Here is a 20451-nt window from a genome sequence, read left to right as displayed (position 1 = left end):
AGTACAGCTCAAACAGAAACCGTTGACCCAGGAGCAAATATTTGTTGCCAAGTCTGTCTCCATGAAAATGTTACAGTCTGGAATGGCCTTTGGAGTTTAGACCTCAAAGGGAGAATTCAGCAGCTACCTGACCTAATACCAGAAATCAATTTATATATATTTAAGATACTCCTAGGATCTGAGATTGAGATCTCAAAGGAAATGGAGACTGTCCAATCCTGTGATCTCGTTTTACTATGAGGCAATGGAGACCCAGACATCACAGTAGAGACAGAATTGGAACCAGGGCCCTCTGACTCCAGGGCTTTTCTCATGGTACCAGACTCCTTTCCCACAGAACTTTGGCTGGCATATCAGCACTTGGGTAGGGGGAGAAGGTGTCACTGAGAAAATATTTTCACTGAAGTTCTCCTTGGGAGTTTCATCATGGTGTGGGTTCTTGCAGCCTATGCCAAAAGGTAGAGCTCTCTGATTGACCCTGAAGACTCAAATGGGTTCAAGGGTAGGTCTGACACTTGACTCAATAGCTGGTGCTTGAAGACCAGCCTTGAAAAGTACAAAGAGATACATCCTTGGACATAAGAAGTCTTGCCCAGGGTCACAGCTGGTATAAGTTACTGAGGTGGGATCTGAACCCTGGTCTTTCTTGCTGTAAGCCTAGGATTTTAGACCATCCACCAAACTGTCTCAAAGGCACTGGCTAGGAATGGAATGTGGGCTTCCCATGTAGCATGCGAAGAGACATTTCTTTCTTTTTTCTTTTTTTCTGGGAGCCTCTGGCCAGACAATCAAGTAACTCTAATTTTTTCTTTTTAGCTGTTAAGAATACCCCATAGTCTTCTTGTTCTCTTTTCTGCTGGATGATATTGAAGTCTCCAAATGATTCTATTCTCAGAGGTCTTGGGTGTTGAATGTCTTCAATGGTGTGTCTTTTGGGAGTTGGCTCTCATTCTATGACTCTCCAGCTCCCTTTCTGATCTTGCTAAGGGCATCATTCCATTCCCCCCCACTTCTTTCCCTTCTTTTTTCCTGATTGCATTTGGGAGCTCATAGAATTCGGGGTCTTGTGACTCCATTTTGCACACATGTATCTGAGCTAATGTTAATAAGAGATTTAAAATACACAGAACTATTTTGGATTTGCATGTTTTCACTGAATCGTAATTTTACCAAAATAGTCCTTGGGTTCTCGAATTAGTTCTGTGACTTACTTATTTTGTTTCTGTCCTTTATGAAGGTCTGTATGTGGGAGAGAAATGGAGGTAGAAGAAGAAGGTAGGGTCACTGGGAAGATACTGTGGGTCATTGTTTCCAAATGATCCTGAAAGTTTGGGAAGGGTTTAATGGAAAGGAGGATTGGGGCTTAGAAGATTTTCTCTTTCCTTCCCTCAGAAGCATTGTTACCCGCAATGTTTCTCAGCAGGCCTGACCTCCCAGAGCTAGCTTCCTGTATACTAGGTCCCTTAAGTTTGCTTGAAATGATTTCTCTCATTTTGAACTCTCAGTACCCACAATGAGCCATAGTCAGAAGCAAGTACCTGCCCAAGGTACAGGTGGGCAGGAACTTGGGGATGGGGGTGCAGGAGGTCCCCATCTTCCCTGACTTTCCCCTTTAGTTCATGATGTGGAGATGAGGAGTACACCCAACTTTCACCCATTCCTTTTGATGGGGTGAATCTGTGTAGTCAAACTTCTTCCTCTTCACATTAAAGATCTGTGAGGAATCCTGGAGGAGGGCTAGGAGGTCATCCAAATAGTGGAGTATCGAAATAGAGGAGTATTTGGTATAGCTTTCCCCACCTTATTCTATATTAAACAAACTCTGTAACATAGCAATCCAAATTTCTGAATTTCTGAATTCAGTGGGAATTGAGAGCGGATAGGCTTGGGGATCTGAGCTTTGGGGAACTAAGGAGTCAACTTGAATTCTCTAAGAATCACGTGGGTTTGGGTGATGAAAATCAGAGTAGGTGTTTTCTGGGCAATCACCCTATAGTCTCCAAGATGGGAAGCCACAACCTCTTAGGGAAGGGTCATCTGTGATTTCCAAGAGAGTGTCAAAAGTGTAGTGTAGGCAGAGCGCCACCTGATGGGAAATTCAGACATTACACTCAATTCCTGAGCAATTCATATAATGACATGCTGTCTTTGCAGAGGTGTAGGGGGTAGCAACCAAGCTCCTACACAATCAACAGGCCCTGTGTGGGCACCGAGTCATGCATGGGCACTGCTCTCTCTTCTCCTAGACTCTGAACTCCAAGGAAGCTTCAGATGCTATTCATCTTAGTATGGCAATGTAGTGTCCCCAAATAAATGCGAAACTCAATCCATACACATTTCTATCTATCTATCTATCTATCTATCTATCTATCTATCTATCTATCTATCTATCTATCTATTTGTCTGTCTGTCTGTCTGTCCGTCTGTCTGTCTGTCTGTCTGTCTATCTATCTATTTATCTGTCTGTCTATCATATCCTTTGGTACTCCACATGGTAAGAAGTTAGGGTTACAATTAGATACAGTGGTAGGTACCATATATGTCAACCACCCATCTTAAGAAAATTTAAAATGAATTCATCCCATTCTAATCTCTGAGACAAGAACAATAAACAGTAATGTAAGGATCCCAGGCTACCAAGGGAAGAGCTGGAAGGTTGGGAAATAGGAGAACTCTCTCAGGGCAGAGGACCTGCCTTCAAATGTCAGTGTCTCTGCTCACCAGTTTTGTGACCTTGGGCAGGTCACTTCACCTAAATCTAGTCTCAATTTTATTATCTGTGAAATGGGAGAATTGAAATCTATGATCACTAAGGTCTTTCCAGATTAAACTCTATGAACTAGGAACAAGAGAATTTTTCATCTGGCATCCTCAATAAACTACCCTCCAATTATGACTGATATTCCAGCACACCCAAACTAGTCACTGATCTTCACCCCATGGACTTGCTAAGTTTTCCTCATTTCTCATGTCCTTTTATACTGATTAAAACCAGAGCTAGCAATCAAAGTTTTGTTCAGGATCACTTCTACTACACAGAATTCCTTGGTCCTTCAGCTTGAAGCAGAGCTCCTTCCTTTCAACAACCCCAAGAAGCAGAAAGACAATTTTTTCATTGATTAGAGAGTTCCTGATCAATCTTCCACATTTCATTTGGTTATTGCTGCTTTCATTTATATCATATAATGATGATATATAAAGATCTGTTTCTGATTTTTGCACTAATTTTTTAAAAAAATTATTTATTCTGAACTTAAAAAAATAAAACAAGCCTTTCTATAACATAGTAGAATAGAAAAAAAAGATTGTATATAAAGTCACAACTCTCTTATGTACAACTTGCTATTCCTTTTAAATATATATAAAATAAGGTTATTGTTTCCGCCAGTTTCCACCCAGGAATCTTTTGCATATTAGGAGAGCATGATGATCATTACACTACAGAAACTTGCACTAGATAAGGGCAGCTAGATGGCTCAGTGGATAGAGCACTGGCCTTGGAATCAGGAAGATGGGAGTTGGCATCCAGCCTCTGATACTTAATAGCTGTATGACCTTGGGCAAGTTACTTAATCCTGATCGCCTCACATCCAGACCCTTCTCCAGTCATCCTGATTCCTATCTGGCCACTGGACCCAGATGTCTCTGAAGGAGAAAGTGAGGCTGAGGACTTAGCCCAGCAACCCCTCACTTGAATCCAGTTCATGTGCTTGTCATGGCCTTACCTCCCTGATGTCTTGGTCTTTTTAAAAAATGAAGGGCAAACCTTATTATCATAAGGTTAACTTTCTCCTCCACCACTCTGGACGTGGATACCAGTATATATATATATATATATATATATACATCTACATACACATATATGTAGAATCATTCTATACCTACTTCTCTTTTTCAGTTCTTTCTCTGGATAGAGAATATCTTCCATCTTGGGTCCTTTGTAGTTCATTTTGGTATTTATAATAATCTAAATAACTTAGTTGCTCAAAATGGTTCTGAAAACAATACTGTTGTTACTGTTTACAGTGTTGTCTTGGTTCTGCTCATTTAGCTCTTCTGTATTTTGTGTATTTCCATGTTTTTTCTAAGATCATCAAGCCCATCATTTCTTATAGCCCAATAGTACTACACCACAATCTTATGCCACAACTTGTTCAGTCATTCCCCAACTGCAATTTCCAGATCTTTGCTACCATAAAGAGAGTTTAAGAACTCTTTGGGCATATTTTGGGCATATTTTCAGATTGTTCTCCAAAATGGTTGGATTAGTTCATAATTCCACCATCAGGTAATGTGTCCCAACATTTCCACATCCCTTCCAACATTTCTTACTTTTCCCTTTGATCATTTGAACCAATCTGCTATTATTTCAGAAATAATTTACCAAGATTCCTAAAGCATGACATTTTTTTGTGAAAGTACTGAGTGCAAAGCAGAATTCTTATTGCATTGTCTTTCCTTTTTTCTAAAATCCAAACAAATCCAGCTTTTGCAACATTTCCTTTGACTCTGTAACTTCCTTTCTGCTTCTCTTTTGTTTAAATTCTTCCATTTTCCAAAGATTACCATGAAAACCTCTTTAAATTAGTGCCTTACTGCCTGCTCTTTTTGCCTTTCACTCAATCTTTTCTTTGAATGTTTGTTTATTATGCCATTATAATAATTTGGCAGTGAAGCTGCTGCTTATTTAATACATATGTAACACTGAGGCAGTTTTCTGTTATGCTTTTAAATTCTGGTGATATGCTTTACTTGTTTGTGTCTCTTGATGAGAATTCATTTTATCCTGCCTTGTTTGAAAGTCAAGATAACTATTTCCTTGAATTCATCTGCAGGGTGATAAACTCATTCTTGCCCTTCATTTTAAATCTGTGTGTATACCTCTGGCTTAGCTGTGTTTCCTCTAGGTACCATATTAGCAAATTTGGAGTTTTTGCCATTTACTTTCAGTCATAGCAATCAATCAATCAAAGTGACTGTTATGCATCAGGACATGTAGTGGACACACATGCAATTCTACCCACATCCTCATGGCTTCCTTCCATGATAATTTGTGGTGCAATAAAACCATCTACCTTAGGGAGTTGTTCTGAGGAACAAATGATACATAATGCATGTGAAGGGCTCTGTAATTCTCAAAGTGCCACATAAATGTAATTACCTCTTGTTCTCTACTCAATTCTAGTCTCTGAATGAACTCTCTCATCCTCCCTATCTCTCCCCCTCTCTTACAGATCACACCTCTGAAGGTCTTGGACCCTCCCCTCCCCTCCTTTTCTCTTTTCTCTCTCTCTTCTCTTTCTTTTTTTTTGTCTTTTATCTTCTGTTTCTATCTTACTACACTGGATTATCTTATGAGCCTCCATGCTGCTGATTCTTAGATCAAATTATCTAACCCTAACCCTTTTGTTGACCTCCAGGCTTGAACCCCCAGCTGCCTATTGAGCATCTCAAAACAGACGCCTTATAGACTTGGCCTACTCCATATAGACTTTTTCAATTCAACAGCTGGGCTCATTATTTTCTGAGTTCTCTTATTACTATTGAGGGTACCATTATTTGCTTTTTCATGCAGGGCCCTTCTCCAGCCATCCTGATTCATTCTTTTTTTTCCACTCCTGACTCCAAATAACTCCCTGTCAAATTCTAGGCTGGTGTGGCTTCTTCCATGAGTCTGGTCAGACACTCAGATTCTAGGTTCTGAATTGGCTTGCACTTTGATCCAAAACTCACTGGACATGACTCTCTTTAGCCAATCTTGATACATTTCCGGTATGGCATCATTTTATTCACCCAATGGTTTGAAGCATTCTTTTCCTTCCAAACATTGATTATCCAAGTTTGTTTTCCTTTAGTTGATGCTTTTAACAGATTCACCAGAGGTTTTTTTCACCTGGCAAAGATATGAAGTAAGAGAAATTATTATTTTGCATTGTATTAATAATCAGTTATTAAATTAAGATTAAAGATTTTTCTCTTTTCTTATTTAGAGACCAGCCCCTGTAAGTCAATCAGTCTCTGAAGGACATTACTGATAGATGTGAGTACCCAATTCCTCTGGGAACATGCTCCTCAATCTTAGGTGGGACCCCATCCAATTAGGAGCATTTATTTCTGTTTAGAGTATAAATAGAATCTAATCTAGGTGAATGCCAGCCCCAATCATCAAGTCTATGCCTTTGTGTTTCTCTATTAAAGTTTCGGGTTGACCCAGCTCATGAGGGCAAAAAACTAACCAGAATGGTCTGGGTAGAGATGGATTCCTTTGTCCAGATAGCTGGATATGATCAAGCCATGTTCTCAGCAAGAGGAGCTAAAGTCTTTCAACCCATTCCTTCAGTGATTATTCATCATTCAGGGTCAATTTTCACTTTCAGGGGCACCCCCTTTTCTAAGGGTATTTCATCATTCAGTGATCTTCCTGATTTGGTCTTTGATTACTGAGAGACCACTGACTGTCATTTTATTGATTATCAGCTAGACATTAGTAAATGATAACTAATTATCAGAAACTCTGAGTTTTTCATTTATCTCAAAGGGTTAGAGTAATTTTTTGATTACATTAAGTGGGGTAGGGTAATTAATTTTATCCCCTCCCAACATTTAGATATGATTTGCTGAAATAATTATTCAGATTTTTAAAAAGTTTCTTCATCTTTTATTAGGAGAACAACAATGCTTGATTTGTCTTGCTAAGTCCCATTGAATCTCTCTAGGAGGGAATCTTAAAAATAGCCCAGGTTTATTGTGATTGATTCTCCCTTATTTGTTTTTGCCACTTTTGAGTATTTGTTCTTTATCCAGGCAATTCTGTTCCTCTGAGAATCTGCCAATTTATTACCATTATTCACTAAATAACTGTCCTATGCTGTCAGGTCTCATATTCAGTCATCATGTGGCATCATTTATGAATTCATGTGCATTTTTATATATGCCACATTTTATTGAGGTTATTAATCATTCTGAAGGGTCTTTTTTTTTTACTTCTTGGTATATTGTTCTTTTTGCAGATCTTTTTCTTTATTCCATAAATTGAATCAACCTTCTTTTGGCTTACTCAGGGTGTGTGTGTGTGTGTGTGTGTGTGTGTGTGTGTGTGTGTGTGTGTGATGGGAAAGTGAGGTGGGTCACCTCTTTTTTTTTTTTGCTATTCACTTTTGCTATTGTTTCTGTGATGGAGAGGAACAGGGTTTGGATGTGACCACTTCATTAGTCATCTTGAAATCCTCCTTGGTTTGTCTATGAACAACCTTTGTACAGAATTTTGTACTTTTCCCAAGTGTCTGATTCTTATACAGGACATTTGACTCGTGTCCCCAGCTGGTCTCACTGAAGTTGATCTCAGGGTCCTGACCAAGGGCATGGAGGGTTTTCATGATTCTGTGCATGTCTAAGTGGACTTTGGGTTATTGCAGGGCATTTCCTAATACTGCTTATGCTCAGAAATCCAACAGAGAGATTTTCTGGCAAAAATGTCCTCTTCATTTTCTTTGAAACAAGTTGACTTTGAAACTTCAATATTTGCATTTATTCTTGTTGCTTGTTTGGGACTTATCTACCATGATGATCTGGGGAGGCTGTTGAAAGGGAGCAGATGAATTCTTTCAGCTTTGCTGCAGGAGGTCCCACATGAACCACCACCACCTCTGTGTGCATTGCATTTCAGGCATTTTTCCTTTAGAAAGTTCATGCTCATAAAATCTGCACCCCTTTCTCCTGATACAAATTTTGATCTGTTCAATTTACCCTTTGTTTATACTCTCGTCTGTACCCTAGTCTTCTGTAGGTTATCAGGTCAGTTCAAACTGTCATCATAAGAAGAGGTGGAAGAGAGCCTGAAAGGTGAGTGAGGAAAAAGTCAAGTGGTGTGCCCCATCTCCTTCTCTCCCTCTCTGAATCAGGACCCAGGCAGGTGTGGGTGTAGGGGTATTCCTTGGGTGGAGCAAACAGAATAAGAAGATAGTTTCTAGTGATTTCTCTCCCCACTCCAATTGATGCCCATCCCTTTTCTCTTCCCTATGATGACAGGGCTCTGATCCCTGCCCCTCTTCCATTAGCGCTCATCCCTTTTCCCTTCCCCATAGTGACATGGCTCCCAAGTCCCAAAGGTTATACCATCTTCGACACCACCTTTAATGCTAGGACTTAGTTTCCTCCTCTTTGGAATGAGGGGGTTGAACTAGATGGTCTCTGAAGAGCCTTATAGGTCTTAATACATGACCCCATGATCTGCCTTCTTTCTCAGGCCAGAAGGAGGATGGGGTATGTTCTTCCAGGGTCCTCTGTTCCCTCCCTCACCTTGATATTGTTCTTGACTCACACGCTAAAGAGACACGGATGACTTGGCCCCTACAGAGCAAAGGAAGTCCTTTTCTGGATTTCAGTCCAAATTGGATCATTTCTGTCTCAGGGTTCCCTCAGGGGGAAGTTTTGGTAATCTGGGCACTTTGAGTTTTCACCAAGCAAATGTACAGTAGAATAACTGCACTCCAGACATGCCCCAGTCAGCATTTATCTATTGCTTTAAGGTTTGCAAGTCAAACTAGCATGTATTTGTTCAGAGCTGACCCCGTGCTGATCCCTGACCAGGAGACACTCACAGCCTTATGGAAGAGGCAGCTTTCAAAGAGCAAGGTACAAAGAAGATAAAATGGAGGCCTCAGAGGGGGAGACAGTAGTATGAAGGGGGAAAGAAGGGGGGGATTTCAGCTGACACTGAGCTTGCTTGCAAAGCAAGAAACAGTAGCCAAGAGCTGAAGTGAAGAGACTTCCCTAAGGAATTAAGGAGCTCAAGCAGATTGTTATGGGCCCTTGGTAACTAGGGCAGTTCAGGAAGATTCTGAATCAGAGTCCACATTTAGATCCCCAAGGTTAGAAATTCCAAGTTCTTCATTCAAAAGAAACCAGGAGGCCACACGTTACAATTTGTATAATATTTAATTCATAGATAAACTTGTTAAAGTCAAGCCGCACTCTATACATAATTAGATTACGTGGCTATTGGCAGTAGTTGGACGGAGGTACATGAGCTTATTCTGTGCCATACATGGGACCAACATAGCACCTTGGGTTTGAGCTACTTTACAACATTTGATGAACCCTCTTATTTACTACATTTTAAAAAGCTGACACATCCCCACGAATAATCTAGGGGGTGTAGAAACTTCTAATATTTGAAGGCCTCCCATGAGTGAATCCTGAGATTTGCCCCAGGGTGCCTACCATGTGCCAAGCTGGTAGGTGCATAGGATCTAAGTAAGATTTAGGCCTGGAAAGAGCCTTAGAGAGCACCAAACCCAGCCCCTCTCATGTTACAGATGGAGAAACTGAGGCAGGCAATGTTAAGTGGCTTGCCCAGGGCCACACCAGCTAGTGAGGGGTTGAGCTGGAATGCAAATCCAAGTATTTCTGTTCTAAGTCTACTTTCTCCATCATACCTCTCTGACCCTTGACACAAAGATACAGTCTGGTTTAAAGTTTAAAGCCTGCTGACTCCTTCATCTGCCTTCATGATTTTGCCTAAACAGAATGCATTAGCCAGTCTTTAGGACTCTGGCTTGTTTTTTTCTTGGCTCTTTTCTACAACTGCTTAATCTAGTGCATTCCAGATGGGTGACTCAAGTGATGAAAATTCAGGAATAGGACTCTGGAATTATCATAAAGGGAGCTGTCCTCCATGCTCTGAGGAAAGGTAAGCGCTGATAGTCTTGGTCAAAAGGCCACTAAGTTGACTTAGAAAATTCATACAGATTTCATAATTGACTCTTTGTTTGTTTCAGTCGAGTTTTGCTTCTAGTCCACTCTCAGCACCTCTGACTGTGAAGTAGATTGTCCTCATATCAGATTGATTTTCAGGCTTTCTTGGAGGTAAAACCAAAATGGTTCTGCTATCCATGTCTGATCTCTGTGAATATATTTATACAAGTTACAATTCCCCCATAAACTTCCCACATATTCTTCTTAGCCACAATTACCATTACTTCAGCAGGAAAGTACAACAATGGCTCCCAGTGAGACTTGGCGTTAACTTCTCAGTACAATTCCCTTATCCTCTTAGCAGTGATCTGACTGCATTTATTCCCTTTTATTCTAAGATTTGAGTGTTTTATTTGAGCATTTCAAATTGTTTTGTGACTCTAAGTCCTTAATCCCTGTATCTCGTGGGAAGAGAGCTCTCTCATGAGGCCAGATGGGAAGCGCCTGGAAGAAGGGAATGACTGCCCAGAATGTTACTGCTCCTTGTATTCATCTACTGGCAACCCAGCCTAGTAGACCGTCGATTTTCCATTCAGCAAATTAGAACAATCTTCTAATCCTCCCTCGACAGAAAATACATTTTTGATGGGTATCAATACTCTTCCATGCCTTGTCCTAGAATCTCCTCTGCATCCAGTAGGGAATTTTTTCCAATCTTACTCTGGAAGGTATAGCTTATTGGCAATCTTTGATAGGGGGAGAATCCCATGAAAATGAGAACAGGACTGAACAACATGGCTCTTTTGGGTGCTGACTTGGGACCCCTGATGAAAACTGATGGCTCGGGAGTGAAGCAAGAAAATGTGGTGGGAGAATCAATCAATAACACACTAGCAAAAGGATCAAAGAGCTCAAGATTTAGATCTGGGGAGGCTCTCAGAGGCCATCTTGGTCAAACCACTCAAGTACATTTGAAAGAGGAAACTAAGGCCCATAGTGGTTAAGTCACCTAGCCAAGGTCAACAGGGAGTAAGCAGTAGATCAGGGCTTTGAATCCAAATTCAATGTTCTTTACATCGCACCATCATTTACCCAATGGCAAAAAAATCTTGGTTTAGTTCTTAGATGAGGGATTGTTCTGAGAGACCGAGATCACTCTAAAAACGATTGAATACTAGGAAATCTTAATATGAAAGAAGAGAATGTAAAAGAGTCATTGAGAACAACAGTAGGAGACTAGGTGGAGTCAAGAGGAACAGGAAACAAACCAGGTCCTCCCTGGTATCCATTTTCATGGCTAGAGAGGTGGTCCTCCTGTATCTTGAGACATCAGTTGGGTCAAGATCATATCAAAACCCTCTTCACACTCATGGACTGAAAGAAGAGTTACTCTGCAGTTAGAACCATTTGGGATCTTTCTGCTTAGAAAGTTCTTGGAATCTTTTCACTATCAATGGAGATCCTAAGATGTCTGTTAGGAGTTGGTCCCTGTGAAAACAAAGGGAAGCTATTTTTAGAATCAGTTTTCTACCTCCATTTATTGTTATGATTAATTTTTTTCCCTTTAAGACTCCTGACCATTGACTTGGATCTTAGCAGTTACTTTTTGATTAGTTCAACCAGCCCTGTTTAATCTGGGAGGTTTCATCTTAGGCTATTTTCCTTATTGCTGAATACTAAATCATCCCCCCCCCCCCCCATTCCCTAAAGAGAGTTCTCTGCAAATTGAGCTTGGTCTGTGTTGTTTGGTTATGAAGAGAATGGACAGCTGTCATTTTATGCTGGGAGGAAGAGAAAAATATGTTCACATCAGAACCCATGCTCAATTAGCAGTATTTTGGATATGTCAGAACAAATGAGTTACTGTTTGGGGAGTTTTTCATTAAAGGAAAAGGGTGATCATTTTGGGACAGTATGATGGCTGTTAGTCTTGCTTTCTGGCTTGGCTTTGCTGAATGCTGCCTCTATGACCTTGGGCAAGATTGATTACTTCCCTAGTTTTCAGCTTCTTCCTCTGTAGCCTGAAAGGTTTGTTATTCAGTCATGTCCAATTCATTGTGAACCCATTTGGGGTTTTCTTGACTAAGATACTGGAGTGGTTTGTCATTTTCTTCTCCAGTTCATATAGATGAGGAAGCTGAGGCAAATAGTATGAATCAACACACAGCTACTAAGTTTCTGTGGTTGGATTTGAACTCATTCATGAAGATGAGTCTTTGAGACTCCACACTTGGAATCTACTCTAGCCACTGCACCACCTAGCTGCCTACAAACAAATGAAAGGCTAGATGGTCTCTAAGGTCCCTTCCAACTCTAAGAGCCCTGATTGGAGTTAGAGCTACTCACACAAGGATACTCCATTGTTCACATGGGAGAGAAGAAAGAGCAAGCACTTCCCATTATTACCCCCCTCCTCTCCTTTCCTCCCTTCATTCCCACACTTATTCTCATCTGCAGCCAAAATCGAGCATGGATGTCAGAGGAAAGATGCCATCCCTTCTGCTTTCTCAACCTAGGATCCTGAAGCAGGCAACCTGATTATTATGAACAAGGGAATGGAGTCAAAAAGACCAAAAACCAAAACAGGCCACACTCCCAATGAGCTTTATATTATCTTTGGAGCAAATTTTAAAAAAAGTCACTGATGAATTCACACTTGGGTTGGAGAATTGTATTTCTTAAACAAACTTCTTTGCTTTGTTTTAACTTTGAATCTGTAGTATTTAATGTTATTGCTTGCGCCTTTTTTTCCCTGCTCCAATCTGTGATTTTGCTGACAGAACAAGCTCCACCATGGCTATAGATCACTTTAGGGAATCACCTGGGTCGCTGAGATGTGAAGTGACTTGTTCAAAGTCACAGCAGCCAGCTGGTGGCCAATGTGGAATTTGAACTATGGAGCTTCCTGGCCCCAAGACTGGCCCCCTCTCTCCTGAACTTCTGCTTCTTCTGTCACATAGCAGGCCCTTCACGAATGCCTGTTATGTCAAATTGAACTGAATTAAAGGCTTGCAGTAAGTGGTTCTTCTCTTACCCTAGACTCTTCCAAACTGAGAGACAGTCTGATAGAGTGAATGGGGTCCTGGACTTGGAGTCCTAGGAAGACCTAGGTTCAAATCCCACCTCAGACATTTATTAGGTATGGGATGCTAGACAAGTCCTGTAACCTCTCTGTGCCTCAGGTTCTTCCTCTACAAAATGAAGAGGTTGGACTGTCAGGCATCTTTCAGTTATAAGCCTGTGATCCATTCAGGGATGGGCAATCACATCTTCACCCAGTCTTTGTTGGGGAAAAATATGACCAGGGAAATTAGGTGAGACATCATCTCTCTTTTGAAACAAATTTCAGTCTATGCCTTGCAATCAGGAGACCCATCAGCCAGGACTGAGCTCTCTATTTACAGCCTGCTTCTGTATTTACAGTACTAAGTCTCTGTGCAGAGAAGTAGAGCATAAAACCAACCCAGGGAATATCACAGAAGAGAAGTCATTGGCTCAAGAAGGAAAGAGCAAACTGTCTAAATTATCTGACCATCTGGATCTTATTCAAGAAAACCTGATGGTCAGGCAGGCTCCTTCCGAAGGAGAGGAGTTCTCCATGGAGCTGGAAGCCTTAAGAAACAAATTCTGAAGGAACTTTCATATGTACAAAATTGGTACCATATTTGAAATTTCCCATAATTCAAGATTGTGGAACTATATCCTGGGGAGTGTTCATGATAATTTGGACAGGAAGCCTGATAGCTTTATATGTAGGATATCTCCTTAAAGGAGAAATATGATTAGTACTTTGTTAAGCAAATAGTGACTCAAGATGCAAATACAAACAAGTGAATCCCTTCCCTAAGGAACTTATGTTCTAATAAGGGAGAGCATTCTTCTAGGCAAAAAGCAGGAAGTGGGGCAGGAAGGCGTGAGTAATGCATCAAGATGGACGGGTCCTGCTCTATCTGTTCCCTCATTTTGGGATTGGCACTGTCCTAGGGGACTTCTCATGGCCCTAACACTACTCTGTGCTCCCAGATTTAAGAAAGAATCTCTAGGGGTGCTAGGTGGTGCAGTGGATAGAGCCCTGGCCCTGGAATCAGGAGTTCTTGAGTTCAAATCCAGCCTCAGACACTTAATAATGACCTAGCTGTGTGGCTTTGGGCAAGCCACTTAACCCCATTACTTTGCAAAACCTAAAATAAAACACCTCTAGCCAACTCATCTGGAATTCTCTTGTGAATTAAGCAATTTTCATCACTGACCTGCGTGTCAAAGTGTCTTTAATTCCCAGAATAGATCATCTCTTAAATCTAAGCTTTCTTTCCAACATCCCACCTCAACTTTTTTCAGCATTTGGACAGTTCCAGCACAATAGAAACCAGAGAAAGGACCAGCTCACAGAGCAGTCAGGAAGTCGGGGCTTTCATCTTTCATTCTAATGTAACACAAGTTTGAGAATTTTAAATGAATGGGAGAGTTCCTAAACAGTCCTCAGCTTTGTCATGCATTATCGAGAAACTTAATTGAAGAAAGTCTGTTTTAAAGCAAACTCAAATCATGTTGTGTGATTCCAGATTAAAGAAGCCTGGGAAATACACTTACCGAGATGCAGTTGGTGTTTTATGACTGAGTTTTGTCTTAGTTTATTTGACTTTATTAGCAATCTCTTTCAGAAGGCTTTTGAGATCATTCAGCTTTGAAAAAGGAAAAAAAAAACCCAGGATTGGTATTAATTACAAATTAGCAGACATTCCTCATCCTTGCACTGTGTCTTACCTTTGGGATGGATTTAGAAATCAAGTTTGGAGGACTGTGGATTTACATGTTATTTTCATTCATTCCACACTCCATCCCATATTCCCCAAAGAAAATAGGTAAGGTGTTAGCAAATGAATGCTGCCCTCCCAGAGACCACGCTTATGAGATAATGGGTTGGGTTTGATCATTAAGGTGTTAGAATTGATCCCCAAAAACATGTTGCTTGCAAACAGTTATACCCATGTGGTGCCTTGCTCCCCAGACCTGGTCATGAAAAACTGTATGCATGAAAGCAAGTGAATCTCAATGATGGATATTTCCCCTGATTGTCAGGCATGAAATGTGCAGCTGGTTTTAATTTTAATTCATAAATCTGGTTTTGGATGACCGATAAAAGTGATATGAATCCAATGTCATGTCTACCCAACTGGCTTATTTTCTCCAAGGATGCTGACCTTAATCAATTCTTGCCTGTTAATCTGTTCATTTTTGCTCAGATCCTCCCACTAGTTCCCCAGAGTGGGGGGAATCTTCCCTGTTTTTTACTAACACAACAGAGATATCAGGGAAGTCTTGGGCTGGTCACCAAGTATCCTTTGCTCTTGATTTGTGACAACCATGAGACATTTCCTAAAGTGGTCAAAAATGTCACTGGGGACTTGAATTGTCTGAAGAGGAAAAGTCCTGTTCCTTCTGAGATTGCCCTCCATCTACCATGTAAGCATCTTGTATGTAGATAACAATTGCCTTGTTGCCTTCTCGGTGTTCTTTTCCCCTTTCTTTGTTTTCTCAACACTTAGGCTATCTTTTTGCATACAGTAAGCCCTTAATAAATGCCTATTGACTGCACAATTGTCTGAACACACTTTATAGCTAGGTAAGCAGTGGGTTCTCCGAATAGGGTAGATGATAAGATTTCATGACGTGAATTCCATGTAATCCTGGCCCAAAAGACTTCATTCTCCTATTTCTAAATTACAAAGAAGTCTATGAAATGTTACAAAGGACAGAATAATGGTCCACAGTGATCAGTGTTATATCTCTGACAGTGCCTGCTCTATTTGTTCTTCTTAAAAATTCATGGATCTAACCCCAACTATCCTTGTCTCTGGCCTTTATAAGACAAATGATTTTCTAAGGAAATCATTATGCTTCCATTATTCAGAAACTGATTAGATTGTGATTCCCAGGAGGCTGAGAAGGTCCCTAATATAGGAGAAAAATGATTGGCTTGGCATCTGAGTTTAAATCATGATTCTGCTGTTGAAAGACTGAACCCTATTGGGTTTGCACCCTTCAGGCCTCTGTTTTATCCCCTATAAAATGAAAGGATTGGACTACGGAATTTCTAATATCTCTTCCAGCACTGAATTTGCAATCCAATGTGGTACCAAGACTTCACAGAAGAAGCATTTAAAGCCAGACCTGGCCTGTGGGATTGCTGAGTGTAACTGTAGAGAACCTGGGATTGGGAGTCAGAGGACCTTTATGATCTTGGACAATTCACTTAACTTCTCTGGGCCTCAGTTTCATCCTCTGTAAAATGAAGTGGGTGAACTAGATGACCTCCAAATTCCTTTTACACTGCAAATATATAATCACATGTGCTTGGTTCCTGGGAGTGGTCAGGTTTACCTCGCTAGATTCAAGTGAGATAATGGAGATGAATGCCAGCTTCTCCTCCCAGGCCTCCCTCCCCTCCTCTCATAAAGAGCATCCTACCTTTGTATCCAGCTGTCTAAATCGATGATACACTCTGCAAGGAGGAGGAAACAGTAGTTGTTAAAGTTCATTCTTTAACCTCTCTGATAGGTCAATGCCTTCCCAACAAAGTTTCATGTTCCCTTAGAGAAATAATCAACTGATTTTTTCCAAAAGATAAGTTTGCCAAATGACCAGGGAGATTGGGCTAGAGGAAACTGGGCACTCTCAATAGCCTTGTTTGGATTTTGTCCTTTGTTCTCAAAGAAGAACATGACATCAGGGAGTTGATGTCATGACAAGCACATGAATTGGCTTTGAGGGAAGGGGCTGTGCTAAGACACTAGACTCACTTTTTCCTCTGGATCCAGTGGCCAGATAGGAATCAGGATGACTGGAGATGGCCCTGGATGGGAGGCAATCGGGGTGAAGTGACTTGCCCAGGGTCACCCAACTAGTTGTCAAGTGTCTGAGATTGGATTCTAACTCCTGTTCTCCTAACTCCAAGACTATTGCTCTATCCACTCTCCCACCTAGCTGCCCCATTGGCCTTAAGAACAAAAGGAACACCTGAAAAATGGCAAGAAGAAAGTGGACATACTCTTCTGAATGGTCATTGGCTTTGGTGTTAATCTTGACAAGGTAGTTTTCTTTCATTACAGCTTCCCATGCCAGAGTTTCATTGTCCTCATTTGTTACACCTTGAGTAAAAAAGGCAAGAAAGAACCATAAGTGCTTTCTCCTTCTCCAAATGATCAGAAACATATTTATTTGTGTTAATATCTTGTCCTCCCCCTCCCCAGAAGTTTAGTTCCTTGAAATGAAGCAGCTCAAGAAAACGTGACATCCCTACGTTTAGAGGACCCACCCTAGGTGTTCCCATGGACTACCCGGTGCCCAGCCTGAGGTAGAGCATTCCAAGCTCGTATTGGGCTGAGCAGCCACAGTTGGACACATTGACATTCGTCTCTTACATAGTGATGCCATTTTGGTCTTCGATCATGAAGGCCAAGAACCAGTTCCTTGAGGGGAGGGACAACTCTTCAGGGTTTCTGTCTACAATTGGTGCTTGGTAAAAGCGTCTTGTATGATCTGCATTTGCCTGTGGCCTGCTGGCAGCCTCCAATCAATGGCCACTAGTCATTTTCTGTTACTCTTCTATAGACACATCTGTCTGGTTCAACAACCTTGATCCATCAGAGTGTAGAACAAGGGGCTCCAGGACAGAATTCTAGACTTTCGAGCTGGGAGGGTGCTTAAGGTCTTCCAACCTATGATCTTCATTCACAGATGAAGTAACCAAAGCTCAGGAAAGTTAAGCAACTTACTCACTGTCCCACAGTGAGTGAAGGCAGAATGAGAATGGAACCAAGTCCTTTTGTCCCCATTTTGTTCATCTTCTTTCCATGTTGCTTCTGGGGTTTAGACCATTATTCTTAGACTTTGGTTCTCAGTCTAAGTCAGAGATTTTAGTTCTCTAAAATCAACTGCTAAAAAGTATTAAGCTAAATGAATGACTTCCTCTGTATTCCAAGCATACTGACAAATAGGAGGGATTCTATAAGTTCATCTCGATTGTCAGAAGTCGTTTTTTTATGGGGGAGAAACATTCCATTGCATTAACATGGTAGCTGATGATGCTGGCATTGACATTTAATCTCCTGAAAAAATTGTTTTCTAGGTTGGCTAGCTTATCTCAGCATGCCCTTAGGTTCTCAGAGAAAAGCCATTATTCTGTGATTACACATAAACTCTTCAGGTTACTCCTACTCACCACCATAGCTCTGAAACCTCCATGTGGCTTATTCCATTGGCACAAACCCAGCTTCTCACTAAGACAGAACTTTCAATCTTAACTATTTACTCAACAGTAAGATGAAAGCAATAATAACCCCACCATAGGTCCTTGTCATGCAGGAATAATGGGCAGATTTCAATTCCTATAAATCTGCGTTAAGACGCCTTCTCTCAGCATGGAAGAGTGAAATACACTTATGGAAACCTGTCAGGAAGAATGGTGACAACTCATACACTTCAGTTACTCCCAACTTGAATTCGAAACAGGTGGAGCTTTGTGTCTCAGGAAGTGAGTGGCCAAGTTCCTTGGTGACCTTTGGTGCCAAACTGTTGCTAAGTTGAAACTGATTCCTCACCGGCTCTGGCATTTGGGCATTGGGCAACTGATTCATGGGGTGGCTTTCCATCTCAGCTGCTTCTAAATGACCCTTCTCCTGAGTTGGGCCTGCTTCTCTATGGCAACTAGAGGAGGTGAGACTTCCAGAGGCCACTTTCTCTGATGCCTTCCACTGCCTGCTCCAGTCTTTAGGAGAAAGTTGATAATTGTTGGCAAGCTGAAAAATGTCTGCTCAACTCTGCTTTTCTGCACCTTCTTTCCCCTCTTCTCCATCTTTCAGAAACAACAGGTTGCAAGAAGAAAAGTTCCTCTAGCTTCCTTCTCTTCAGTAGAAAAATGTCAGCAGAGCAGCAGAGTGTATTATGGCCATTTCTTTTTCCTTTAGGCAGCATGTGGCCAAAGAGAGGACTTTGGACTCTCATTGGTCAATCAATCTGCCTGGGAAGCCCATAGACTCTCTTTATGGGGTGGGGTGGGGAGGAGAGAGGTGGGGGGAGGGAGACAGAGAGAGAGGGAGGGATGGAAAGAGAGAGAGAGAGAGAGAGAGATAGAGAGAGAGAGAGAGAGAATTTCTCTTTAACAAAGTTCTGAAATCCAACCTTTTCTCTTTTATTTCGGGGGGTCAGTCTCCAGGTCTTTTCTGCCAAGGAAAGCAACTGAGCTTGTGGTTAATGACTGACTTCTCATGATCATGATCAGATAAACTGCATTTCCCCATAATCATAGAACAGTCTTGGTGTCCATATTATCCTCTATGCTTTCTACTGTTTCATTTAGCCATATATAGACCATTGTTTCCCATTTCCTTCATATTCTCATCACATTCAAATAAGCAGCTGCTCCCTCTGAACTCTGAGTCAGACAGCTTCAGTATTGCTTCTTTTTGAAGTCTGTGCAGACTTGGATCAATGAACTTTGTCAAGGTAAACTTAAATCAGCATTTGTTTTTCTTAGAAACAGATTCGTGCTACAGATGAGATGAAATGACCAAGGTTATTCCTTTAAAGGGCTACTGTCTCATGTTAAAAGTAATTTCAAGTGTCTGGGAACTTCAGAGACATAACATTTGGAAATCCATTCTTTTCTGGATGTGAGCTCAAAAGAGAATGGAGGAGAGATACTTGGACTGAATAAATGGCGTGGGAAGCACCTTCAGAAAGCTGGGAATTAAATCCATGACAGTTTATAAGCTCACCAGGAGGCTATAGAGTAAAAAGAACGAGGTCCTAGGACTGAATCGTGGGGTACAACCATGCTTAGGGGGCGGAGCAAGGATACTAATTCGGCAAGGAAGACTATGAAAGAGGAGCTAGCTAGGTAAGAGGAGATCTAGGAGAGAAGAGAGTCATGAAAAGATAGGGAAGAGAGGATATTTTGGAGGAGAGGGTGACCAACCATGTCAATGATATAAAGTTTTTTTTTTTAAAGGATGAAGATAGACAAAAGATAATTAGATTTAAATTTTAAGAAATGGCTTGAGGACTTGCAGACAGAAGTTTGATATGAGTTGAGTATTCAGCCTGGGAGCCATTTGAGAAGTGGTAACTGGAAATATTTAGGAGGGAGAGGAATTGATGTCAAGGAGGATGAGGAGGGCAAAAAAGTCACCAGGCTTGTCTTATCCCCAAATAAGCACTTTTGCTAAATATGTCAATGCAGGTTCATCATAGAACATAGCTTTAGTACTGGATAGAATATTAAGATGCATGCAGTCCCACTCCCTTATTTAACAGATGAGGAAACTGAAGCCCAGAGAGGTTCTCTGAGTTGCCCCTGGTTCACCTGATTCCAAAGTTCATCTCTCTCTCTCTGTTTCTTTCTCTCTCTGTCTCTCTGTCTCTCTCTCTGCCTCTGTCTCTCTCTCCCCACTCCTCTCCTCTCTTTTTTATCTCTCTCTGTATCTCTCTGACTGTCTCTCCCTCTCCCCCTCCTCTCTTCTCTCTCTCTGTCTCTCTCTGTCTGTCTCTCTCTCTCTCTGTGTCTGTCTGTCTCTGTCTCTCCCCACTCCCCACTTTTTTATCTCTCTCTGTATCTCCCTGACTGTCTCTCCCTCTCCCCCTCCTCTCTTCTCTCTGTCTCTCTCTGTCTGTCTCTCTCTCTCTCTGTGTCTGTCTGTCTCTGTCTCTCCCCACTCCTCTCTTTTTTGTCTCTCTCTGTATCTTCCTGACTGTCTC

General features: G+C 41.3%; 1 protein-coding gene across 1 annotated transcript in view; it reads right to left on the bottom strand.

Annotated features, from left to right (window-relative positions):
* Positions 1-14327: 14327 nt before the first annotated feature.
* The window catches only part of LOC141490230 (transient receptor potential cation channel subfamily M member 8-like), a 45032-nt gene continuing 38908 nt past the window's right edge, over positions 14328-20451 (bottom strand). Inside the window, 3 exon segments of the mRNA XM_074190449.1 lie at positions 14328-14378; positions 16165-16198; positions 16745-16844. Of these exon segments, the coding sequence (XP_074046550.1) occupies positions 14328-14378; positions 16165-16198; positions 16745-16844 (185 nt within the window).

The sequence above is a fragment of the Macrotis lagotis genome, chromosome 5 (assembly GCF_037893015.1).
Source record: "Macrotis lagotis isolate mMagLag1 chromosome 5, bilby.v1.9.chrom.fasta, whole genome shotgun sequence".
Lineage (NCBI taxonomy): Eukaryota > Metazoa > Chordata > Mammalia > Peramelemorphia > Peramelidae > Macrotis > Macrotis lagotis.
This window is presented reverse-complemented; position numbering and strand designations above follow the sequence as displayed.